We start from the raw sequence: 24632 nt of genomic DNA on the forward strand, positions 1-24632 counted from the left end.
ATCAGGATTACTATCTGTGAATCTCTACAGGTGTAATGTCCATTTTGTTGATGTCTTTAGTATATGGGATTTTCATGAAAACACTAAGAATACAGCTTAATACAAATTAGTAAGGCAGTAAATACAATAAGCACAGTATGACGAAAAGAGAAATAGAAAACTAAAGGTTTCCTGAAAAATTGCCCTCATTCTCCCACTTAGGCAATCGATACACTGCTCTCCTAAAAGTTGAGGAAACATCTCAAGGCCAAGAGAAACATAATGCCTTGATGCAGTATTGCATCAGGACATAAAAATAGATTTGTATTGGGATTCTGACCGTACTCTGTCAGAGATGTGTGACTTTGGGCCAGTAACCTGCTCTGAGTCTAATGCTTCTTATTTGTTAAACAGGACTGAGAATTCTTGTAATTAAAAAGAATTGCTTGGAACCCACCTCAGGCATCAACCATAACTAAAGTCCTCCCCTGTACTTCTGGTGTGATGGGGCTTTTTCTCCACACAATAACTTATATACACATTTAAAACAACATTATGCTGAGATACACTATTTATGTGTCTGTCTGTCTGTCTCTGATTCTAAACTGAATGAAGGTTCTTATTTACTTATCCATGTAGCTTAGTTTTAGGACACTGATATACTTATTTTTTGTAAATATAAATAAAATATCCAATAATAACTATGATAATGAATATTGTTTTATCTTACATATGTATATGTATGGATATACATATATAACAGATTTTTTAATCACTCTGTTTTGACTCCTTCTTTAACTCTTATTTGATCTGGGAAATGGAACAATTTACTAGATTTCTCTGGGCCTTAATTTCCTCATTTTTGTTATTTTCTTTAGGGTTCGGTGAAGAAAAATGTGAATTAAAATAAGACACATAGATTGATGTTTTTGCCTTATAAATGCTTTCTGATTTATTATTATGATTATTATAGATATTCAACTCATTAGTTTATAATTTGGGCTTTTCTAGTCACATCCATAAGACTTAATTTTGGGAGCTATTCATTACTTGGACCAATAACTATGTACATCCTTTTATTTTACAGCCTACCAGAGATGATCGTGGCTGGTTTGTTACACCCTTAGGTCCCAATCCATGGTGGACAGTAGTGGCTGCAATTATTCCTGCATTGCTTTGTACTATTCTAATTTTTATGGACCAACAGATCACAGCTGTCATCATCAACAGAAAAGAGCATAAGCTAAAGGTTTGTTTTAAAATACATTTTCATATAAATAACCCTATCCAACAGATAGCAAGTGGATGTCCTTAGACTTTGTCTATATTATATATTCATTTGTACAGAGAAATGTGAAAATAATGTCTCAGATTCATAATTTTCCCATTTTACAAGACAATGTGTCTTGAAAATGAGAAGAAAACTTGATCGTAGCACTTGGCTGAACTTTAAAGTCTTAAGCCTTCCCTTCAAGACTTAAAACAAATAAACAAAATATTCTAAAAGTTCTAGCTTTACCATGCATAGCATTTTTCAAAAAGTTGGTAGTCTATTCTGCTGGAGCACATCTTGTTACTGACTTGCCTTATACCCAGGATTTCCTTAGTTGACCCCAAGTAGACCTGTTATGTTGCATGCATTACTAGGACAGGTTACATTTTCAGATATTTCTACTTTTCTCTAATTATCACTCTTTCTGTAATTACAGAAACTTACAGCTTGTAAGTAACATCTTTGAATTTTAGTTTATACTTTATAAATTTGTTTCTGCAAAATAATTAAATATTTTATTATATCCTGATGCTGCCATTTTTGCAACTGTGAAGTTACAAGGTTGTTCACTGGTGTACAGCTTGTCTAAGATATGTAACATGATCACTGCCACAGAAATATATTAGATAAAATTAGTGAAACCATTGAATAGTTAGAAATAGCCTAAGTCAAACAGTCTAAAAACAGGACACAACACATACAATCTTGTTGTTCCCTCCACACCCCTGCCCAGTATCACAGGAGGATTGCCACTTATCTTTATATGCCTTTTAAATAGTAGGAATAATAATTGTCAAAGCATCAGAAATAGTACTTTCTACAATTTTGTAAGGATGTGAGAAAGATTTGAAAACCTCTATGCCTTTGCCATTAGGATGGATACACACTCAACTTTTCCAGAATGAGGATTTATGGAAGGCTATTGTGGTGCTTACACACATGGTTTTCAGTGTGTGTGGGATATAATAATTATCATACATTGTGTCAGAAAGTAATTATTTGCAATTATCTTACTAAGTATGAAATTTGTGCTTGTACTGGAGGAAACTTATCTATTTTTAAATCAAGAATGTTCTTCATTCCCCTGTAGAGAGTACCTGAAGCATGTTTTAAGTCATTTTGAAAAGGATTTCTCAATCAACTTATGTTTTGTGTCAAACAAAATATTTAAATATTAAATATACTCTATGAAAAATATCCCATAAGGCATTAGGGACTAATCCGTGATGACAGCTACTCATACAGTGGGTGTATGAGGCAGGAGTTGTAGGAGAGGACGGAATTTGCATTTAAAAATTTATTTACATTAAAGCAATAAGCATATAAAATGTATATATTTATAGAGTATTATGTAATATAATAATACTTTCTGTGTCTACATCGATATATGTTTAACCACCAGTTTTCCGTGTGGAAATAAAAGGGAAGAGACTGATTCACGTTTGTTGATCTCCATGGCATGCTATTCCCGCTGTGGCTGATTTCAGGTTACCAATGTGACATTGATGAGCAGGAAATGTTTTTGAAAAATAAATAATTGGCTCACTTAAGTCTGTAGACTGGCTACAATATCCTCACCAAACTAGCTTGATTAGTATTGGAAAGGTTGATTAGTTAAAAGTCATTTCTTAAAGAAGTTCAGATTTCCAAGTTTAATAACCTGATTACTTAATGTCTATAGTTTAAAAATACTAGTTTTTAAAATATCAAGCTTCTACTAGAGCAAATTATTAAACCTTGCTTTTAAATTTGCATAGGTAAATAAATCTGTAAAATAAGTGTAATTGATGTTAATATCGTATAATTCTATTATTCTTTCAGATGTAGAAAAATATTTTTACTACATGCTAAATTTTTTTAAACTGAAGACATCTCCATTTTCTGGTTTATAGAATAACACATAGTTTATTTTAAAAATCTGATTAAATGTTCAATGACAAAAAGTAAGAAATACCACAATTTTTTATTACCTTGAGATATAGATTTGCTAACAGAATTTTATTTTTGGACATTCTATTGAGTTGATCGTTTCAACCCTCAACCTCATCCATCACCTAGCCCTGTTACTTCTTGGTCCTCATGAACCAAGATTATGCCCTGGACATTTATAGCCTTTCCAAAGCTCTAATTTGACAAATATGCCAGTTTCCTACTTTACATATGGTACAGAATAACTAAAATGTAATAAAAGCATTTTTAAAGTGTTTTTTTTCAAGAGCTCTGTGTTTTTAGCATTAATAGTAGAACTAAACAATGTTTTTGTCACCAAAGTAAACCTGAAGCTATATTGGTGGACCTTTTTATATAAATATATGATTAGGTAGTCTCACATTCATGTTTTTGCCCTTTAACACTCTGGATTTAGCAAACAATAGAACAAATCTGATATAATCAAACTGTTTACTGTGATTGCCAGAAGCAGAGCCAGTGTGGTCTTGAAAATACAAACTGAATACTCTATCCACTTTCTTGGATATAGGTTTCACCAGCCAGGCCTTTTTGTTGAAGACATCCTTTATGTACCCTGCACAATTATTTTTGGCCTCCAGCTCTTATCTTCTGTTAAGCATCATCATAGTGTGGTCTGCCGCTACTGATATTCTTGTTAACCACAACAGCCAGAGCAAAAAAAAAAAAAAAAAATCACCTTCTCAGAATATTGTTTGTTAAGATTAATGATTTGTTCCATAACTGGCTTCTCTAGTTATTCCTTCTCTGAAATACTTCTAAGGTCTTCTACTTTGACTTGAATTGTATTTTCGCAAAGAGACATGTTTTTTGATTATACCCACAGACCACAAGTGAACTACATTTTCAGTTTTTACTCATTTTCTGGCTCGACACCCCATTTTTATACTGGTTGGCATGTTCCATGTAATTGCCTAATGAATCATCATATTTTGTAGTTTGTCTCTCAGGTCCCTGGTAGACTCCACATCGTGTATCTAGGTCTCTGCCATATATTTATCTAAGGCTCCTCAGAATTTATCTCACTCTTTCTGTCTGCAAACTTAACAGTTTAGGTATTTTTCATTTTTATCACCTGCCAGATCTAGTGGATGATTTTCTTAGATGACATTTCTCATGCCAATAAAGACTTTTTAAAAAGATCGTTTCACAAGTGTTATTGTGTACACATTAAAGCTGTCTAGGCACTACTCACTGGCTAAGGAATTTACTGCTGCCTGCAAATGAAGGAGCTCAAAATTAGGTAAACTCGAGCTTACTGACCTTCAAAATCCTTTTGGTCCCTCAAGAGTGAAAGAATCTGTAAACATAAACATCTGAGAATGCAAAGTATCCTATTAAACATGTACATTTATACTCTTTAACGTTTGTTTGTTTCTTCCTTAAACAGTGAGACTATCAATAGATTAGCTAAATCTATTTTAAAAAAAAATTATAAAGCTCTGCTTGCTTTTTTTTTTTTTAAAGAACACTGTCTTTCAGTGGAAAGGATATTATTTTACAGAAAAAGCAAGTTTCTATTAAGAGGCAGCCGTGGGCTTCTCTACATGTTTCTGTAGACAGTTCAGGCTTCTTTTGACATCATTTTTAATAAACAGCAATACAATCCGGGATCACTTCAGTAAATGAATGCATTTGCGACATTCATTTGGCACCACATCCTCTCAATGGTTATGGCATTTGATATGTTCTTTTTTGCCCTCTTTGTCAGCCTGGTTCTTCATGTCAATCTATAGTCTTTTATGTGGATAACTTGACAGATGCAGGAAATTGCTGCCAAGCTTTGAAATGATTTTTTTCAGCAGTGGCATCTGGGTATCAGATGGTCCTCTTGGCTGGCCTCTTGTCTTGCTGCATGTTGGTTTTAGTGGGGTCTGGTGTAGCATCACCTGTTGCTATGCTCCCTTTTCCTCCCATATGTCCATTTCCCGTGATTCGTGGATGAATGTGAGAATGAAAGCTCTAGCTCTGTCTCTGAGAAAAAAAAAAGTACAGAAATATGTTGGAAGGTACAGAGTTCTCTCCCTGACAAGGGGATGCTTCCTTTTGTCATGGCATGTCTATCAGCTAATAATGTGGTTTCAAAGACCAAGTTTGAAAAGACATTCTAAATGAAAGGCAAGGGGAAGGATGCTGATGAATTAAGAGATATGCCAGAACTGCTTGTTTGCTTTGGTTTATATTAAATCAAAGATTCTCCCACTATTTTATAACATACAGGAGGAAGTCATATTTTTGTTTTTATTGTGTACCTGTATAATACTTAAATTGCTGTATAATAGTTAAATTGCTCTATTGAAAAGGAAAATAATTTTCTCCAAAAGCAATTGTACCCACTTCCTGCACTGTTTAGATTTGCATGATACTTCAAAAGCACTCAACAAGAGCTACTGAAAATCAGTGTCACAACAGGGTCCTTCCTCATATTAATTTAGTGAATAGGGACCTACAAAAACCCAAGCTGTTATGGAAGCTGTTTTCTATTCTACTCTGGAGTTCATCTTGTATCCACAGCACCTTATACAACTTCCGTTCCATCAGCAGTGCTATAACTTGACAAAATAGCTGAAAAAGGCACCATCCCCTGTATACACACCCAAGGAAGAGTCTTAAGAGATTAAGTTCTTCTTGCCCTATATATATTTTTTGCTCCGGAGTTGCAGGACAAACATTCATTTTGTTGCTTAAGACTTGGTCCTATCAAAAGACCCAACATTGAGTTTTGTTCTTTACAAAATGTTTCAGATGGGCTAGGACTCTGATAGGCCCTCTTCATTAACCTCTTTGATTGTCCTGGCATCAGAGTGTTTCTCTTCTCACCCTGCTGCTCTTACAAGTGAAAACTATTTCTTAGTTGCTTGCAAATAATGCTACTCTGGAGTTACATTCATGAGGAAAATTGAGTTTAGGCATTTTGTAGGTATAGCTTCAACTAAGCTGACCCAAGGAAAGAGATCACCTGATTGCTGACAGCATAGAAGCAAACGGTGTTTAGGTGGTTATTACTCATATTCTCTTGTTGATTCTTGTACTTTTGTACTTTTCATAGGAATATGTAGAAAAGAAATGAAATGTATCTGGCATACTAAAATGTCTCCTTATCCTTTTCTTAAACAATTAACAAAACAAATTAAGGCTATCATAACAAACATGCAACAAATACTCAGTATATTTTACACTTCAGACTATGTGAACTTTTTTCTTTCTTCTTTTAAGATTTATTTATTTTTGTTGGAAAGACAGGTTTACAGAGAGAGGGAGAGACAGAGAAAAAGATCTTCCTCCTGTTGCATCAATCCCAAGATAGTGACAGCTGAACTGATCTGAAGCTAGGAGCATCTTCTGGGTCTCCCTTGCAGGTGGAGGGTCCTAAATCTTTGGGCCATCCTCAGTTGCTTTGCCATGACATAAGCAGGAAGCTAGTTTGGAAGTGGAGCAGCCAGAACATGAACCAGTTCCTGTATGGGATTGTAGTGCTTGCAGATGGGGGATGAGTCAATTGAACTGTCATGCCAGCCCTGTTTTCTCATTAACTATACAATGTTTGTAGCTTGGTAAAACTCTCTAAATGATAAATTTTCTAACAGAATTAATAATTTCTGCTCATGACTACAGTAACATGTAAATACATGTTTTGTTTGTTGTGAAGTTTTGTTTCTTATTTAATTTCAAGAGATTCAGAATGTTTAGTTTTCTTTAAATAAGACAATTTTTATTTATTGTTTATGTGCCAACAATCATGCTACCAACTCTGGGAAATACTGAGAAATGTGATGAACTATCTGCCTTTGAGAAAGCTATACTTTTTTAAAATAAAGATTTATTTATTTATTGGAAAGTCAGATATACAGAGAGGAGGAGAGACAGAGAGGAAGATCTTTTGTCCAACAAATCACTCTCCAAGTGAGCGCAACGGCCGATGCTATGCTGATCCAAAGCCAGGATGCAGGAACTTCTTCCGGGTATCCCACAGGGGTGCAGGGTCCCAAGGCTTTGGGCTGTCCTCGACTGCTTTCCCAGGCCACAAGCAGGGAGCTGGATGGGAAGTGGAGCTGTCAGGATTAGAACCGGCACCCATATGGGATCCCAGGGTGTTCAAGGCGAGGACTCTAGCCATTAGGCCACGCCGCCGGGCCCAGAGAAAGCTATAGTTTTAAGGAGGCATTTGGCATGGCAATTAAAACACTTCTTAGGATACCTACATGCCATATCAGATTGCCCAACTTTGAATCGCAGCTCTGCTTCCAATTCCAACTTCCTGATGATGCATATCCTGGGAGGTAGCAGGTGATAGCTCAAGCAGTTGTGTTCCTGACACCAACATCAGAGACCCAGATTCAGTTGTGGATTCCTGGTAGTTGCAGGCATTTGGGAAATGAATCAGCAGATGGAGAACTCTTTCTGTCTCAATCTCTTTATCTTTCAAATGAAATGAAATGAAAAATAATAAACAGCAATTCTAAAAGAAGCATCTTGATTGAGAAGCCTTGAAACAAAATGAGTACAAGAGATGTGTGTTTTTCAGCCCTGAGAATGTAATTGTGCCTAATGTTTATTGTGTGCTTACTATAGAGCAGATATTATTCTAATTGATTTATAAAATTAACCAGTTAACTCTCACAGCAACCCAAAAATCTTTCTTACAGTATCTTTATAATCACTTTTTGGATAAGGAAAAAGAGGCACAAAAACTAATTTGCCTAACACTTTGTCTAACCGTTCTTGGTCAAGCTAACATTGGATCACAGAAATGTCTCCAGAACCTGTAATCTTTAACCAGTTTATTATACTGCCTCTCAAGATATAGTCATTAAAATAAAAAATGCAAATTGGAATATAAAATTGGCAAAGCTTTTGCCACCTCTGAAGCTTATACTTTCCATTTTTCTGTGGCATGGTAATCAGAGATCATGGCTCTCTTTCCTTTCCTTAATTTCTCTCCTCACGGAGCCCTCCTCTGACACAAGGGAGCAATCTCCACTTACTTCACTGCACCTGGTTTCCACATTTACATTTCCTTTCTGGTCTTAGAAAGCACTTAAATTTGCAATCTGAGAGATCAGTGGTCATGCAGCAAAAGTATAGAGGAGATGGAAAATATGCAAGCTATCATCATACTGAGAGGCTAGAATGAAAACAACTGAGAGCAAAATGACACTATAATGAGGTAAAAGTTAGGATATACCAGGAGTTTTAGGAGCAATGATGTTATTCTTCCAAATGAAAGCCACCCATTAAGACAAAAGAGGACAATTGGGGAGTAAGTGTTTAAGTAGATGTTCTCTCTATAAGATGTGGTAGGAAGAACTTCTTGGGTATTGTCAGGAAGTGGTTTCTGTTCTCAACCAGGTCATCATTTTTGTTGCTGATACAGTTCCTTTGCAATCTTTCTTTTTGCAACAGAAAGGTTGTGGGTACCACCTGGACCTGTTGATGGTGGCCATCATGCTCGGGGTGTGCTCCATCATGGGCCTACCATGGTTTGTGGCTGCCACTGTCCTCTCCATCACGCATGTCAACAGCCTGAAACTGGAATCAGAATGCTCAGCTCCAGGAGAACAACCTAAATTCCTCGGCATTCGGGAACAAAGGGTTACTGGGCTCATGATTTTTATACTTATGGGTTCGTCTGTCTTTATGACTAGTATACTGAAGGTAATGAATTTTACTGTTGTGTGTTTCAGATAGCTTTACATTTGAAAACAATTGTACAACATAAGATTAATTAATAAGTGATTAATTTATTTGCCATGTTTATATCATTCTTACTAGAATAGGAGAGAAAACCTGTGTCCCTTGTTTTGGAATCTTTAAATACATAAAGACTTAGTTATTGGAGAATAACTTATTATGAAGGTTTTTAAATGATCAAATTATGGAAAAAAAGTCATCCATTGTTTTTGACTGATTTGTGACCTGAATTCCCTACAGGTCATTACACATGGTAAAAGGTTTCTGTTTTCTTGTCAGTGAGTAATTAAAGCTGCCTAACATAAGAAGGAGGTGCAGAAGTGAGCATGGTAGTCGTCATGGTTCCATATGTAAATTTGCATTTTAAGTATTACATAAATTATTGCATGGACATTATCATTGGATATGCTAAATTTTTCCATGTTTGAAATAATTGAATCCAGTCTGAAAGAAATAGTATTTTGTCATGTAATTTTGGCAAATACTGCTACAGTGGGTTAATTGCGTTATAAATTTACCACTCATTTCAGTTGCACACACTTTGAAATCTCTAGTTAAATTGTTTGAAAATTTATACAAGCTTACGTATACTTATTTATTGATACATTGTAAGAATTAATTTCTATGTGATGTAATTATTTTTCTAACAGATTGGTATGAAGATTTGAAAATCCACACATTTACAAATATCTGTTGTAATGACAAAAATAACTAAATGTTAGCTTTTCTTTTCAAATATTTAAGTATTTATTTTGCAAGTCTGAGATACTGAGAAAGGAGGAGAGGAGAGTGAATGAGTGAGAGAGACAGCCTTTCATCCCCTGGTTCACTCTGCAGTTGGCTGCAGAAGCCAGTATCCAGGACTTACCATGTGGGTGGTAGGGTCCTAAACTCATGGGCATTTTCCACTGCCTTTTCAAGCAATCCGTAGGGAAGTGGATAAAAAATGAGGCAGGCAGGATTCAACTGGCATCCTTTTGGAATGCCAGCTTTGCAGACAGCCACATTAGCCACTAGTCACAAAGCCCACTCCTTATTGACCTTTTTTCCCCTGCATTATTTAAATTTTATGATACATTTCCCTAGGCTCTGGGATTTCCCTTACCACATCCACTAACTCCCTCCTCTGCCTCTGGTTTCCCCCATATTATTACAGTAATATAGTCCTTCATACTCTTAAATCCATTATTCCGTTATTTAAGTGCATCCTGACGTTGCGGGTATAGACAATGACAGGTCATCAAGCATCCTATTATCAAGAGATATTTTACAGTTTCTTTCATTGAGAGTCTACCTTTGATGTGGAAGTAGAGATGCATACTGCATTGTATCACATCTGGATATGATAGTGTCTATTGCCCAGTTACTGTACATTTCCTTAAATGAAAAGCCATAAAACAAAATGAGCAACAGGAAGAAAAGCAGAAAATTTACAATGCATGAAGTTAAATAACATGCTACTCAATGACCAAAGTGTCACTGAAGAAATGAAAAAGAAAACAAAAAATCTTTTTGGTGAAAATTTTATTACTGTCACTGTGCAACCTATGAGTCAATAAAGAATTCAGAGAAAAGAAATTATTTTGAAGAATGAAAATAAAAGCAAAATATCAAAATCCATGAGATGCAGCAAATAGAGTATAAAAATGGCTATTGATCTTATATTTTTCATGAAGGTTGCCTGATATCAGAGACAACATATAATATTTGTCCTTTTGGAATCCAAATATGTTACCATTGTGAAACAAAATTTAAATTGTCTTTTTCAAATAATTTTATGTTTTTGTTTGTATCACATGGTATTTTAACAACCATTGTATTATCTCTTTTTAGAAATGAAGAGACTAAGGTACTTCATTAAACCTAACCAAGCCTAAGTAACCTACTGAAGGCTATAGAACTAACGCATCCTAGAAGTAGCCTTTGAACCCCTGTCTTCTGATTCTGCCCTATATTGCTTCTAAACTGCATTTTTTCCTTTTTTTCCCTCCCCTTTGGTAAGGCAATAAAGTAACACAGCCACATTATACTTGAAAATAATTTATGTTTTTTCTCTAATTGTTCTTTTACAGTTTATTCCCATGCCAGTGCTATATGGGGTATTTCTTTATATGGGTGCTTCATCTCTGAAGGGAATTCAGGTAAATCACTTATGGCTCTGTAGGCACATCTGTAATGACTCATCTTGAGGTCTATTGATGTTATGTTATGTGTCAACTAAGAAAATTACAACAGCTGAGGAACAACTTCTCTGCCACAATTAAATGTCTTTAAGCTTGTCAGGGTCATCAAAAAAAAAAAACCCACTTATCTAACGTTAATAATCTTAGGGGTACTTTTATTTACCTAAACCTATAAGAGATTTAGATTTGGTAGACCTTCTATAGTACTAAAAACATTACATGCCAAGATCTCCAGATATTTATAGTAACTGACACTTTAATCACATTTATGACATTTATCCACTGAGGACAAAAACAATTTGATCAAAAATATTTTCATGCTGATATATATTCCAAAATATTGGAAACAACTCAATTATCCAAACATAGTTAAAAGAATTATGTAATCTGAGCTATATTCACTGAAAATTGGAAATTATAAGAAATACAAAAGTAACATAATACAAATGTTTATGATATAATACCAAGTGCGAGAGTTCCTGCTATAGATTTAGAAAGCCTTGAGTTTGAATTATATTTTTAAAAAAGTGGTGGTGAAATAAAAACAACCTGATTTTTAAAATGTGAGATTGTAGGTAGTATTAATTTTTTGTTTGTTTTCAGTTATTGTTGCAATTGTATTTGTAAAAGTATCTTTTAAAATAAACTGATTAAGGCACAGGGGTAAGTCTTAAATTTGAAATACAAAGCAGCTTCAAATATAAGGAAAGTTGAAGTGTTGGCTGACTATTTATGTGCTATATTAGTTTTCTATTGCTACATAAAAATTGCTCTACATTTTAGTAGCTTAAAATAGTACACCTTTATTACTACACAGTTAATTTTGGGACCAATTAACCAAATGGTTTTGGCTCTGGCTATCTCATGTCTTTGGTGTTGAGGTGGAGAAAGGGCTACAGTCATCTGAAGGCTTCATAGGGTTCAAAAATCGATTTACTAGCTGGCTTATCCGATAGCTGTGGCCAAGAGGTAACAGTCTCTTTCTACTTGTGAGTAGAAGACCTCAGGTTTTTGCCTCAAGGACTCTTTATAGTTTTCTAGAACTGATATTATATCCTCAGAGAGAGGAGATGAATTAGCAAGTGTTTTTCTTATTCAATCACAAAATGATATATAATTACTTACACTTTTTTTCCTATTTGGTAAAATTGAGCCACTATCAAGTTCAGTTTGTATACAAAAGGAAGGAAATTACACTCCATATTTAGATAGAACGGTATCTAAGATTTTGTGACTGTATTTGAAAATCACTATCAGTGTACTTTACACTTTTATAGAGGTTGTTGGAAAAGTCCTCCTATTTTTGAAATGATTCTACTATGGGTTGAATCATAGTTCCTTGAAATTCGTATGCATCTGGAATCTCAGAATGTGACCTTATCAGGAAACAGGGGCTCTGTAGAACAAATTAGATACAGTGAGATCACTCGGACTAAGGGTGGTCCCTGTGTCTAACGACTGGAATCCTCAAAAGAAGAGCACACCAAGGGTCCTATGGACGATCCCAAGTGAATACTGAAGAGAAGACTGGAGTTCCTCTGCCACAGCCAAGGCTGCCAGGAGCCACTAGAAACTGCATCAGGCAGGATTTTTCTCTCCTGGCTCTTTGGAGTAGGCGTTGTTTTGGTTTTGGAAACATCTTGATTTCTATGCTTGCCTTCACAACCGTGAGGGAATCCTTTTTTTTTTTTTAAATAATTTTAAATCACCAGCGGTGGTAATTTATTATATCAGCTCCACAAAACTAACATGGATTTCTATTTAAATTTCTCTTGAAATAATCTTGCTTTGTAGCTTAACATTATGTAGCCAAAACACTTTGATTTTCTCTAAGAAAGAGACCAAATAGGATTTTTTGGTACAGTTTTTTGTCAGTTAAATGGAAAATAAAATTTCACCTTTTTCTTTGACACAATTAAACTTGTCGCTGTTCCAGGAGCTCCATGTCTGAATGAATAATTGATCAGCATGCGGCAGCCTAGGCCTTAGGCGAGTTGGAACTGAAGTAAATCACAATATGAGATATTGTAGCATCACTGAACAGCCAAAGTAGATAGATCCTGACCTTGGGTAGAATCAACTTGGGATAGAGAGATGGCTGACAAGTATTATGTGTTGGGATGTTACCCAAGTTACAATTAATTTGCCCGTTTAAAGTTTCACGTAATAAGTGTAATTTAATAAAATTGACTTGGATAAGGCAGACAGGGAAGAGCACTAAAGAGGTTTTATTTATTTGTTTTGCTGCTTTTTTGGCAGAAGTTTGGCAAGGACTACTTTCATCTGAGAATGAAAGTTATTTATTATTAGGCCCCAGGCTCACATAAATACAGCAGCAGAAGTTTAAGAAAAGCAAAGTGGAATCATTTTGATAGGTTTCTACAGATTTCCCCTCCCCCAATTCTAATCACATGATTTTAAACTCACAAGGCTTAGAATTAAACAAGAATGTCAAGTTTTGTAATTATTTGGGGTGTGAATCTTTCAAATGAACATTGAAAGTATTATAAAGGTTCATAAAGTAAACATCACAAATAAAACAGCATGTTGGATCACATATCAACAAATGATCTCAGGTTCAAAAACAGATTAGTGAATATTTTTTGCGCCTACAAGCTCAGACAGGGAATTGAAAATATTTGATATTATGGTTAATTGGATATGCAAGTGTGGTATAGATATTAGGAAATGATAACAATCAAATGCAATACTCAGAATTTATTTACTTAAACAAGTGCTAAATATTAGCAATTTCAGGATCATGTTACATTATTACCCTGTATGTTTGAGGAATATGTTACTTGTCTGTTGGGCAATATTAAAAGCCTTATCCAGGTCTCTCACTGAGAGCCATGGCAGAAAAAATAGATCTCTGTGTTCTCATGAATGCTGTTTCTTTATTCGGATGTATGACCACATCTATATGCAGTCCAACACTTCAGGAATCCAAGTAAAGCAAATGTGCCATTTAAACAATAACAATTGAAGCACCCACACACTCAAGTACACTTATGCAATAACAGCTTCACAAATAGAGAAATGGTGCCTAGGAAATTGGTTTTACAGAAACAGATATATCCAATTATAGAATATAGGATTTAATTTTATTTCCTCCCTATTTCCATCTTCACCATTCACATTGTATTTGTTTCTTTAATTACTTTGTATTTTAAGAGGTAATAGAAACTAGAAATATAAAAGGACCTAATGATCTGTGAATGAACTTTACAGAAAAATGTAAGCCAGGGTTGAATTCAATACATAGTTGTCTGTGTAGAAGGTGTTAATAATTGTGTTGGGTAGCTACAAATGAATATGATTAAATGAATGGACAGTGGATGAATTAATGTAATACAATTATGGTAGAGAAAAGAACGGTCAGGTCATACCATGAAAGAGATCACATAAGGAAGGACCTAAGTTATGTTGAATTTAGGACTTGTGTGATTTATGCAAGTGGGCTTTGGTAAAGTGAAAACATTTCTACTCATCATGTAGACTCTGTGGACATCTGTCCTTTTTGCATATTAAAGTACTTTTTGAATACTTAATAGGAAATGCTTATTTTCCTAAAAGGTGAGCTAAAAAATAAAATGTAATATAGTTCTTTTGCAAATGCTTAACTGTATTTGAAAACATTATTGCCTAAATAACATCTCTTATGGGAAATAACAAAACCACAAAAATTAACCCGAGGAAAAATAAAATGATTCGCATGAAATAAAGACAACTGGCTTAGTTGGTTATTAAGTGAAATGTAACTGAAGATTAAAGATTCTTGTAAAGATTTAATTTATAAAGTTCAATATGGGAAATTTCGGTTTGCTTGATACTAACAGCCTCAGAAATATAACAATAGTCTGATATAGTTCAAAAGTGGAGGCACTATCATTATGTAAAAATTGAAAAGGCAATTTACATTGAACTGAGAATTGATGTTGATCAAATGTAAATCATTTTAATAAATTGAAAAATATATAGTTTGACAGTAAGAAACTAAATGAAATTAACAAAGTTTGCTTTGGAAAACACTTTACTAGCAAATAATCTAGGTTAAATTGTTATAGTAGAGACGTTTGTTTTTGTAAAGATGACATCAAAACTTTTACTGGGAATTAAAGTGACGAGATCATAAGATAAAACCAAAATATGGAGGTCAAGGCATCCTACTCACAGCTATGTGCTGGTTTGTAACACAGGAGCAGAAAACAAAATGTGGGAGTGATTAGCAGCTGTGTGAAAATCAAAATCCCCACGAATAGATAAACTAATCCAGGAGGGAAGAGGACAGAACATTGGAGTTCTAGAAGCCTGATACCTGAGGAACAGAAACAAGGAAAAGATTGTGATTTCACAATGAAAATGAGGAGAGGTATTAATTTTGCCTCTCCAAGTTAGCAACGTTTATCTTTGCCTTTATTTTTCTTAAATGCTTCCAAACCATAACCTGTCTCCATAAATGTGGGGTATTAATGAAACTGCAATGTTAATATTTCACAGTATAAGCATAAAAAAAAAACCTCATCCTAATGCCAAATTATCTACTTAAATGTAATCCAGATATGTCAAGTGAACGTAAAGTTTTGGACCATATTAAACATCTACTCTTCTTGCACCTTGGTGAGCAGATAGTTTTAAAACACTTAATAGAAACAAAATGTATGAATGTTTTGGGGTACTATATAATATTGTGTTATGTGTGTACATTGTGTCACATTCAGAGTAAATATGTTTAACCTATCAATTTCTTAACATTTATTTATGGTGAAAACATCCAAAATCCTATCTTTTTTTTTTTAGGGTCAGATATACAGTACATTAAAAAATCTCTACTTATTCTACTTTTATTGTTGTCTTACTTCTAAAAAGCAATTTAGTCTGTTTAATGTTTTAGCTCTTTGATAGAATAAAGCTCTTCTGGATGCCTGCAAAACATCAACCAGATTTTATATATCTAAGGCACGTGCCACTTCGAAAAGTCCATCTCTTCACAGTTATTCAGATGAGCTGCCTTGGCCTTTTGTGGATAATAAAAGTTTCAAGAGCTGCTATTGTCTTCCCCATGATGGTATGAAGTTTTTGTCACCCTTTTTCTTTTGCACAGGTTTTCTGGTGTCTGGAAACACATGAGCTGAAAAAGGACAATAGGGTCATTTTGGATAATTATTGAACCAAGTATAAACATTAATACTATAATCATAACTACAATAGGATTTCAGAAAGACTATCGTGATTTTTAGGAATTCACTTTAATTTTGTCTCCATCACTATTAATGTTTATAGTAGCTTAACTAATTGAAGTTGGATAGAAAAATATAACCTTTTAATATTTAGCAGTGAAGTTTTACTAATAATCTGGAAAAGATAAAGTTTTTAATGAAATTTTATTTAGTTTCTAATTCTTTAGAAACTACAGTGAAATTGAACAACCAGAAATAATTTTAAAAATTATCAGCATAGATTAGAGCTTTCTACTTTTACTATAGTGTGAACTAGTAACTACATGTATTTAAGGACACACAATCAAGTCATTTAAAAATATTTTTGCATGTGTAATGAAAGATTACAAGTTTATTTTTTACAGACCAAATGTAGGATGAGGAAAACACAAATGCTCTTAAAAGTTTAGTTGAATGTGATAGTTCGCCATGCCGCTGTTGCATGTTTACATCTAGGAAATTTAAGACAGTCTACATCTAGGAAGCCATAATAGGTTTGTAAAATGAGCAGCATATTGAGTAAAAATTATAGCCATTGTTCTGGGGCTGTGGTAGAAGGGAAAGAAGGAGACAAAAGATGTGCAATGTTTCACACCCATCAATCTTCAGATTTGACTTTAATGAAGTCCAAACTATCTTATTTCCAACAAATCAAGTGAGGAAGTCTGTCTTTCTCTGATTTCAATTTTTTTCCTTTAAAAATGTGTCAATTTCTTTCAGGTGTTAGCCCTGGTATTTGTAAGAAAGCTGATGGACTTCTTGTTCACCAAACGGGAGCTCAGCTGGTTGGATGACTTAATGCCTGAAAGTAAGAAAAAGAAATTGGAAGATGCTGAAAAAGAAGTAAGTCAGTGTGAAAATCAATATCTTACTAAACTACTGTGTACCACAGCTGGATATTAAATCATGAAGATTTAGATCTTACTTGAAGGAGGCATATAATAGGTAAACAAATACCCGAAACATAACTGCTGTTTGATTTATAAGCTTCATTTTTCCAATTTCTCCCTTCTGTTTGGATGAAACTTGCTCATACTTAACTATTTCCAAATTACATTATGCAGTGGTTGCTTTTTGGTTGAATAGATGAGAACAAACAAGAGACATTATCCCTACTAGTATCTTTACAGGAACCATTTTAAGAAATATATGTTTATTTTTGTTGGAAAGGCAGGTTTACACAGAGAAGGAGAGACAGAAAGAAGAGCTTCCATCAGTTGGTTACTCCCTACATGGAAATAGTGGCTAGAACTGAGTTGATCTGAAACCAGGAAACAGGAGCCTCTTCCAGGTCTCCTATATGGATGTAGGTCTCAGGTATTTGGACCATACTCTTCTGTTTTATCTGGAAGAATAAGCAAGGTGCTGGATGGGAAGTTGAGCAGCCAGGACATGAACAGGTGCCCGTATGAGATGCTGGTGCTTACAGGTGGAGGCTTAGCCCGTTGTGCCATTATGTGAGCCAGGGGAACAATGCTATAATAGAAAAGATTCTACAGAATACTTAGTTATTATTGAAACAGATGAATTGCCTAAAAGGAAGAAAATATTAGGTAAACATGTATGCATGTAAGTTCTCATAGATGAACTCTATTGTGGAGACTGGCTACTAGGAAGTGAAGATGTGTTGAAGTATGCATCTCTACTCCCAAATAGAAGGATGACTCCCAATGAAACTGTTAAACATACCTGGCAATATGGTACTAGATTTTCTACCATTGCCTATATCTATAATGCCATGATACACTTAAATAGCAGACTGATGGACTTGTGACTATTGCTGAAAGACTGTACTATTATAATAATATGGGGAAAATAGAAGAGGGGGAATAGGCAAAGAGGAGGTGGAGAGGGGAATCATTATGCCTACAAAACTGTTTCATGAAAAATTAGTAGTAAAAATTAAAAATGCAAAACATTTGAGTAAATATTGTAGGAGCTATTGGGACGTTATTATTTTCATAGACTGCTGATTTATTGTTTGTTTAATATGTTAAAACAATTTATTATAGTTTATATAAGATTTGTATATAACCTGGAATCTATTTTGAAAGCTATTTAATCACACAGTCTGAAGTGCGTAAAAGCTGCAGAGTATGGTAAATGGAAAGAAGGGATGTATACAACATTTAGCAGAATGATTGCAAAACATTAAAATAAACTTATGTGCATAGCAATGATATTGGAAGAGAGTATTTGATGGGAGTTGTGTGTTATTCTGTTTTGGCTGTTATTGTATTCAGTTTCCTAATTTTTAAAAAGATTTATTTATTTATTTATTTATTTATTTATTTATATTGGAAAGACAGATTTATAGAGATACACAGAGAAGGAGAGACAAAGATCTTCCATCTGGTGATTTGATCCCCAAGTACTGCAATGGCCAGAGCTGAGCCAATCTGAAGTCAGGAGCCAGAAGCTTCTTCCAAGTCTCTCACATAGGTGCAGGATGTTAAGACTTTGGGCTATCCTCTACTGCTTTTCCAGGCCACAAACAGGGGTCTGGGTGGGGAGTGGAGCAGCAGGGACACAAACTGGTACACATCTGGGATCCTGGCCCTTTCAAGGCAAGGATTTAGCCACTGAGCTATCACTCCAGGCCCTCAGTTTCCTATCTTTAGAAAATTTTCTTTAACTATGGAAATCATTCTCTCTGACCTTTTGAGAATTCATTGGCAACACTTTCAGAGATCTTAGGTTTTGCTCATTCAATGAGGCCAAAGTTAGGTCACAAAATCTAATGAGGTTTCTACTCTGTATCTATTAATATGGCTACATAGTATGTGAATGGAAATGTCTAGACTTTTCCATTAAGTCCCATGATGGACAATGCAATTCCATTTGTAGAAACTGATTATGAAGATGATGTATCTGAATCTTACACGAATATTTAAATTTCCTCAAATGGTATACAATGTATATGTAGTATTCAAGTTATAATTCTGGAAATATTAATGTAGCCTTAAAACACTATAATATAAAATTTGTCCTTAACTTTATTTTTTTGTTTTTGATATATAATACTCTTACTTAATTATTACAGATTTAAAAACTAATGTTTTGACTAGAAAGTTTTGTAGTGTCTATTATATTTTAAGATCCTAGCCATCATTTGCTGTTATCCATACATTCTCTTCAAGAAAAATATTATGAATTTGGCACAAATTATTGTTAAATAATCTGGATACCAGACTAAGTTATCCTTACATTAATAATGATTCTGGTGAAATAGGCTAGCATATAATTATAATTTCCATGGGATTTTCCTTAAGCCTTACTAATTATATAAAATATTTTGTTTCTTCTATGACAAAATGAAAAATGATATATAATCTATTATGTTTAATATTTTATATTGAAATTCAGAGAAAAAACAAGATTGTCCTTTCATTTGTCTACGAAATAGAGAAAAAGTTTGATAGCAATTTTAAGTTGATTATACTTTTTGTTGTTGTTCAAAGGCTCTCTCAGATAAGAGCACATATATGTCACTTAAATGTATATGTGCCATAAGTTAATCATCTCCCAAGGGAAAGACCCTATAGAATGAGCTTCCAACTTGCCTTATACTTTATCTCACTCAAGTTCAATGAATATTTACTGTTTTCTGATTGTGATGGTTTATATTTTGTAAGTAACTAAATATTGCCTCATTTCTCAGAACTCTTAATTTCTGAAAGTATATAAAATAAAGATTTGTTAGGGCACTTTCAGAACTTAATGTTTCAGATCCAAGTATGAAAAAAATGTCTTGCAGTACATTCACCAGTTTGGTATATATATATTCTTTAAATCTCAAATAAATTAATATGAGAAACTTTCATGTGATCCTTAGAACACAGAAGGAAATAAGAAATCCATTAATATAGTCAAGAAATAATCCATAATTAAATACTAGAATATGTTTTGACTAATACAGCAATAAATAATTCTCTATCAAACTGGAAAAAAAATGAACATTTTAAAGGCATTAACTTTTAGTTTGGAATTAGTGTTAAAAGAGTAAAAGAGATATAGGAAAGATTACACTTAACTTAACCCCCTGATTGAAAGTTGGATGTCCACATCTCAGTGTCTTATTGTCTTGAGGCTTGTGGGACTCCACTGGAAGATGGGATCCTCTGGTTGTGTTGTCTTAGATCAAGGCCTGGTCTTCCAGGTGATCATGTACTAAGGCAGTGAACAGACAAGTTTTCCGGAAATGTCGCATTTGTGCATTACTCAAATTAATTGAGTCACTTTGAACATGATCTGGCAAGATGGTAAATAGCAGTAATGTCTCAGCTATTTGAGACATGAATTTAAAGTGAGTTCACCTTTTGTCCCTTCGATGATGGTTACAAGCTTGTCCCTTTACTCTCCAGGGTTTCCCTATCAGTAGCCCATTTCTGGTCTTATGGCACTGAGAAAACATTCATTTGACCTTAAAATTCAATAATGAGTTAAGCAGAATAAATAGCTACACAGGCCAGTCCAAGGTCGCAGAGCTTCTGTTCCAAATTTTCATGTACTTCATGCATATGCATATGCATATGCTTCAGTTTTTAGAAAGAAAGGATTATAATCAGGGTAGAAATGAATATTGGAACCCTGACATTTTGCACATTGCTCTGTGTAAAGGGAAGACTGCAGAATCAAATTCTGGATGTCCAAATGTGCTCAGAGTACCAACATGCCTTTCTTCTCACTTAAATATTCTCTAGGACATTGTACACATTTGACAAAAGGACTAGTTTCAAAATCAGAAAACCTCGGCAGAATGTTTGCTCTTGGGCAGGGGACAAGGGGGTTAATGTTAGACCAATCCTAGAAATTCAGCTCTGTGATGTTGATACTTCTTGTTTCCTGAGGATTCATTCTAACATCGACACCATAGGAGAAAACAGAAAGAACAAGTGCGGTCTTGCGATCTGCATAAAGCCGAAGCACAGCAAGGTCCAAGAAAATATAAAAGCCATCTGAAAAGAAGTGCACTTAAATTACAGAGGCTATCTTACTGCGAACATGGAACACAATTGCTTGTGGATTTGGGATTGTTACACAAACAAATGTGATTTCTAACTGAATCCTACTGTGATGCAAGCTTCTTTCTCCTCCAGTAGTGATTTTTTTTTTTTTTTTCAAAGCATGGTTCTAGATCTTCAGGCAGCCAACACCTGGAAACTATTAGAATGTAAATTCTTGGACCCTGTTGCAGATCTATTGACTCAAAATTCTGAGGGTAGGACTGCCAAGTGGCTATGATGCATGTTGAAGTTTAAGGAAGTTCTTCCCTAAAACCATAAAATTTGAATCTCCAGAATATAATCTATATACTAGTTATCCCATAAGAATTTTTGTATTTAGAACATTTTTTATATTACTCAAAGATATTGAATCAAACATTCTGATGAAATCATACTGTGTTGTTTACATTGATTTCACATTGCTGCTCTGTGCTCCACCTCCAGTTTCTCTTTTTCAATTTCCATGTATTGGCTTTTCTATGTTATAAATAATAAGAAATACTCCCTCCCCAAATACGTGATTTTTTTAGTTATTTATAAATTCATATGTGAGTTATGATTTTTACACTATCACAAAATACGTGTGCAACTCAGGTTCGCAATATAATTTAAATGTAACACCTTATTTATTAAAACACACCAGAACTTGATCAGTTGTGTCTTCCACTTCTACTTTAAACCTGCTTGGCTGTAACCACGCTAGTAGTTCACTGGCATGCTAATGTATCTATTTCTACCTTTCATACTTGATCTACCTGTTTCTTTCCAGCCAGAATTTCTTTCTTCCTTTCTGCAACTTCTGCTTCTCTGCATTTCATCATGATTTCTCACACCCTCAGAGAATAGGGTGTTTGTTTCTTTTAACCAGTGTGTATCAGAATTCCACATAGATAGTGCTTAATACATACTAGTTCAATACATTAATTAATAGCTCTTAGATTGTTCTCCTAGTTCACCATGTGTTTAGCACATATTCAGTAACTGTTTAGATGCTTCTGAATAGATTCAGTTTTCTAAACCTCAGTTGTCTTGCCCTTTACTGGATATAGCAGTAAAAATGTCCTGTCCTTTTTTTTTTGTATGTGGAAAATATTTGATTTTAATTAAAAAGTGTCAAAGGTCACAGTATAAATATTTCTAGCAACTGAAAAAAACCCTCAAATATTCTTGGGCAAACAGTTCATCATCACTTGGACATATTCACCATGCTGTAGAACTCAGCGTACTTTTGATGGATGCTGTGTAAATGAAACATTAAATAGGAACTCATTTTAGAATACTTTCGTGGTGGACACCCGGTTGGCTTTGTTGCTCTATTCTCATTCTCTCTCTCCTGTGATTGCGACGGCACAGGTTGTGATTGTCATGATGGCTAGTGCCTGATTTGATTGCCCCCTCCCCGAGAAAGTCTCACTTTTTGGCTTCCTCACAGTGCTGCCTGGGATGCAGCCGGCCCTTCATCCCCGCTCCAGAGCCCACCCAGCTTCCTTCTGGCACTTCAGGCAGCGGCTGCTCTGCCACGCTTCTCTTCAGATAAGCATGGTTGGAAATGCTATCTTTAGAGGTGATGAGTTTTTGTTTGGATAGAATTATGACTAGTATAAAGCCCACGCATGCTAACAAGCCACAGAGTGCAAAATAATTATTGAAAGCAATTTGAGAGAAAAGTGGAAAGTCATCTAAAGAAAAAAACAGAATTGTTCACAAAGATTCAATCCATTTAAAAATTTTTTTCATCTTATTTTATTTTGCTATTTGATTGAATCTTGAGACTTCATTTTCTGCCTCTGGGTAACCTAAGCCCTGATGTCAATGATCTTGTCTTCAGCTTCTTTGGAGTTTTCATTACACCTTTCTAGCTAGCTTCTTGACATTTTGTTCTAAATTTCCAGAAAAGATATTATAGACTAGGTTTATTCTTTCAGTGGACAATCAATGAAAGAACCGCATATTGCTTTTATCCTAATCTAACTTATACAACATTAGACATCAGTGTTAAATTCCTTCTCTTTTTGGCCCTCCATGTATGTTAAGCTAATCTCGTACTGAAAAAAGTAACTTTCTATATCTGAAAGGACACATAGCCAGGGCCTCAGCAATATGTAGATAAATTAATAGGTGTTTGAATTGTAATTCATAATTATGACTAACCCTGGTGCAAATTGTACCTGCTGGTAAGACCTAATTAAGTCTGCTTAATGATTAAATGCGTAATTTTAAGTCAATGTTATAGTCACCTCACCTTGAATTCGTCCTAAGAGTCCAGTCAAATGACAGGGCGGACAGGCATAATACACAGGTAATAAAATGCATATGACAGGCCTTGAAAGAAAAATTTTCCTTGAAGAACAGTCAAGAAAGAATTAGTTTCTATACCGTGAAATGCAGCGAACAAATCCTATTAGCCCCAAGAAGTATAAATATAAGACAGGACATCTGGAGGCAGTCTGATAGATAGAGAAATAGCAGAATTCATACAGTCCCCTGGTCTCTCAACCTCTAAACATATCGATTCTCTATGCATCGCAGCCAGAATCCCAACAGGGTGGGTCCTGCATCGTCCAGCAAGGCAGGAAGTCACTCCAAGTGAAAGATTTGTCTCCACTTGAATTACATATTCATAGATAAGCCTAAGAAGCACTAGACAGCACTTTGTTTCCTTGAATAATAAGAACTGTGACTTGAGATATTAATATTATGGAATGTGTAAGTGAAGGACAGAGGTCTAAGAACTGTGAGGACCTGAGGACCAGCCTTGTCTCATGGTAATCTTGATGCCATCCTCTCTGCACCTGCTTAGGCAGCTGAACTAAAGTGAGTTCAGGCCAACTGAGATAGGTTAAGCTGGTTAAGTTGATTTGGGTCAGATTAGTTGTGCTAAGCTGCTGAGATAAGGAAGAAGGTGAGTGGGTTATCCCCATTTTCTCTCATCGGTTACTGTTAGGGCAGGAGGCCACCTCATTCCTTATGTCCCTATGTCTTAAAACTGGAGACTGGATTTAGAGTTAATAGTTGTAACTTTTAAACAACACTAAATAATTTCCTAGTACTATAGCAATGTCAGTTGACCCAGATGAGGGGACATGTTTTAAATAAGAACTATAGATAGCTTACTTTTTTTTTTAGTGCATGGAAAATATTGGATGATAACATTTGAAAACTGAACTAGGACACTTCACTTTAGTAGCCGTAAAACTATCTTCGTTCCAAAAATGAAGACTTAAAATGTTAAACATGGATAGGCATTTGACCTAGTGGTTAAGATGTCAATTCCCACCTCTGAGTACCTGGGTTTAACAGCTGGGTTTAGGTC

General features: G+C 34.8%; 1 protein-coding gene across 8 annotated transcripts in view; it reads left to right on the top strand.

Annotated features, from left to right (window-relative positions):
- Window positions 1-24632, top strand: part of SLC4A10 (solute carrier family 4 member 10) — a 247691-nt gene that overhangs the window by 210407 nt on the left and 12652 nt on the right. For all 8 annotated transcript variants that reach the window (XM_040971641.1, XM_040971645.1, XM_040971642.1 and 5 more), the window contains 5 exons: window positions 1067-1228; window positions 8624-8875; window positions 10984-11052; window positions 15989-16162; window positions 17034-17156. In XM_040971641.1, coding sequence (XP_040827575.1) covers window positions 1067-1228; window positions 8624-8875; window positions 10984-11052; window positions 15989-16162; window positions 17034-17156 — 780 coding nt within the window. The remainder of the gene's footprint in view (window positions 1-1066; window positions 1229-8623; window positions 8876-10983; window positions 11053-15988; window positions 16163-17033; window positions 17157-24632) is intronic.

This window comes from Ochotona curzoniae, unplaced genomic scaffold (genome assembly GCF_017591425.1).
Source record: "Ochotona curzoniae isolate NIBS_2020 unplaced genomic scaffold, NIBS_Ocur_1.0 contig_2210, whole genome shotgun sequence".
Lineage (NCBI taxonomy): Eukaryota > Metazoa > Chordata > Mammalia > Lagomorpha > Ochotonidae > Ochotona > Ochotona curzoniae.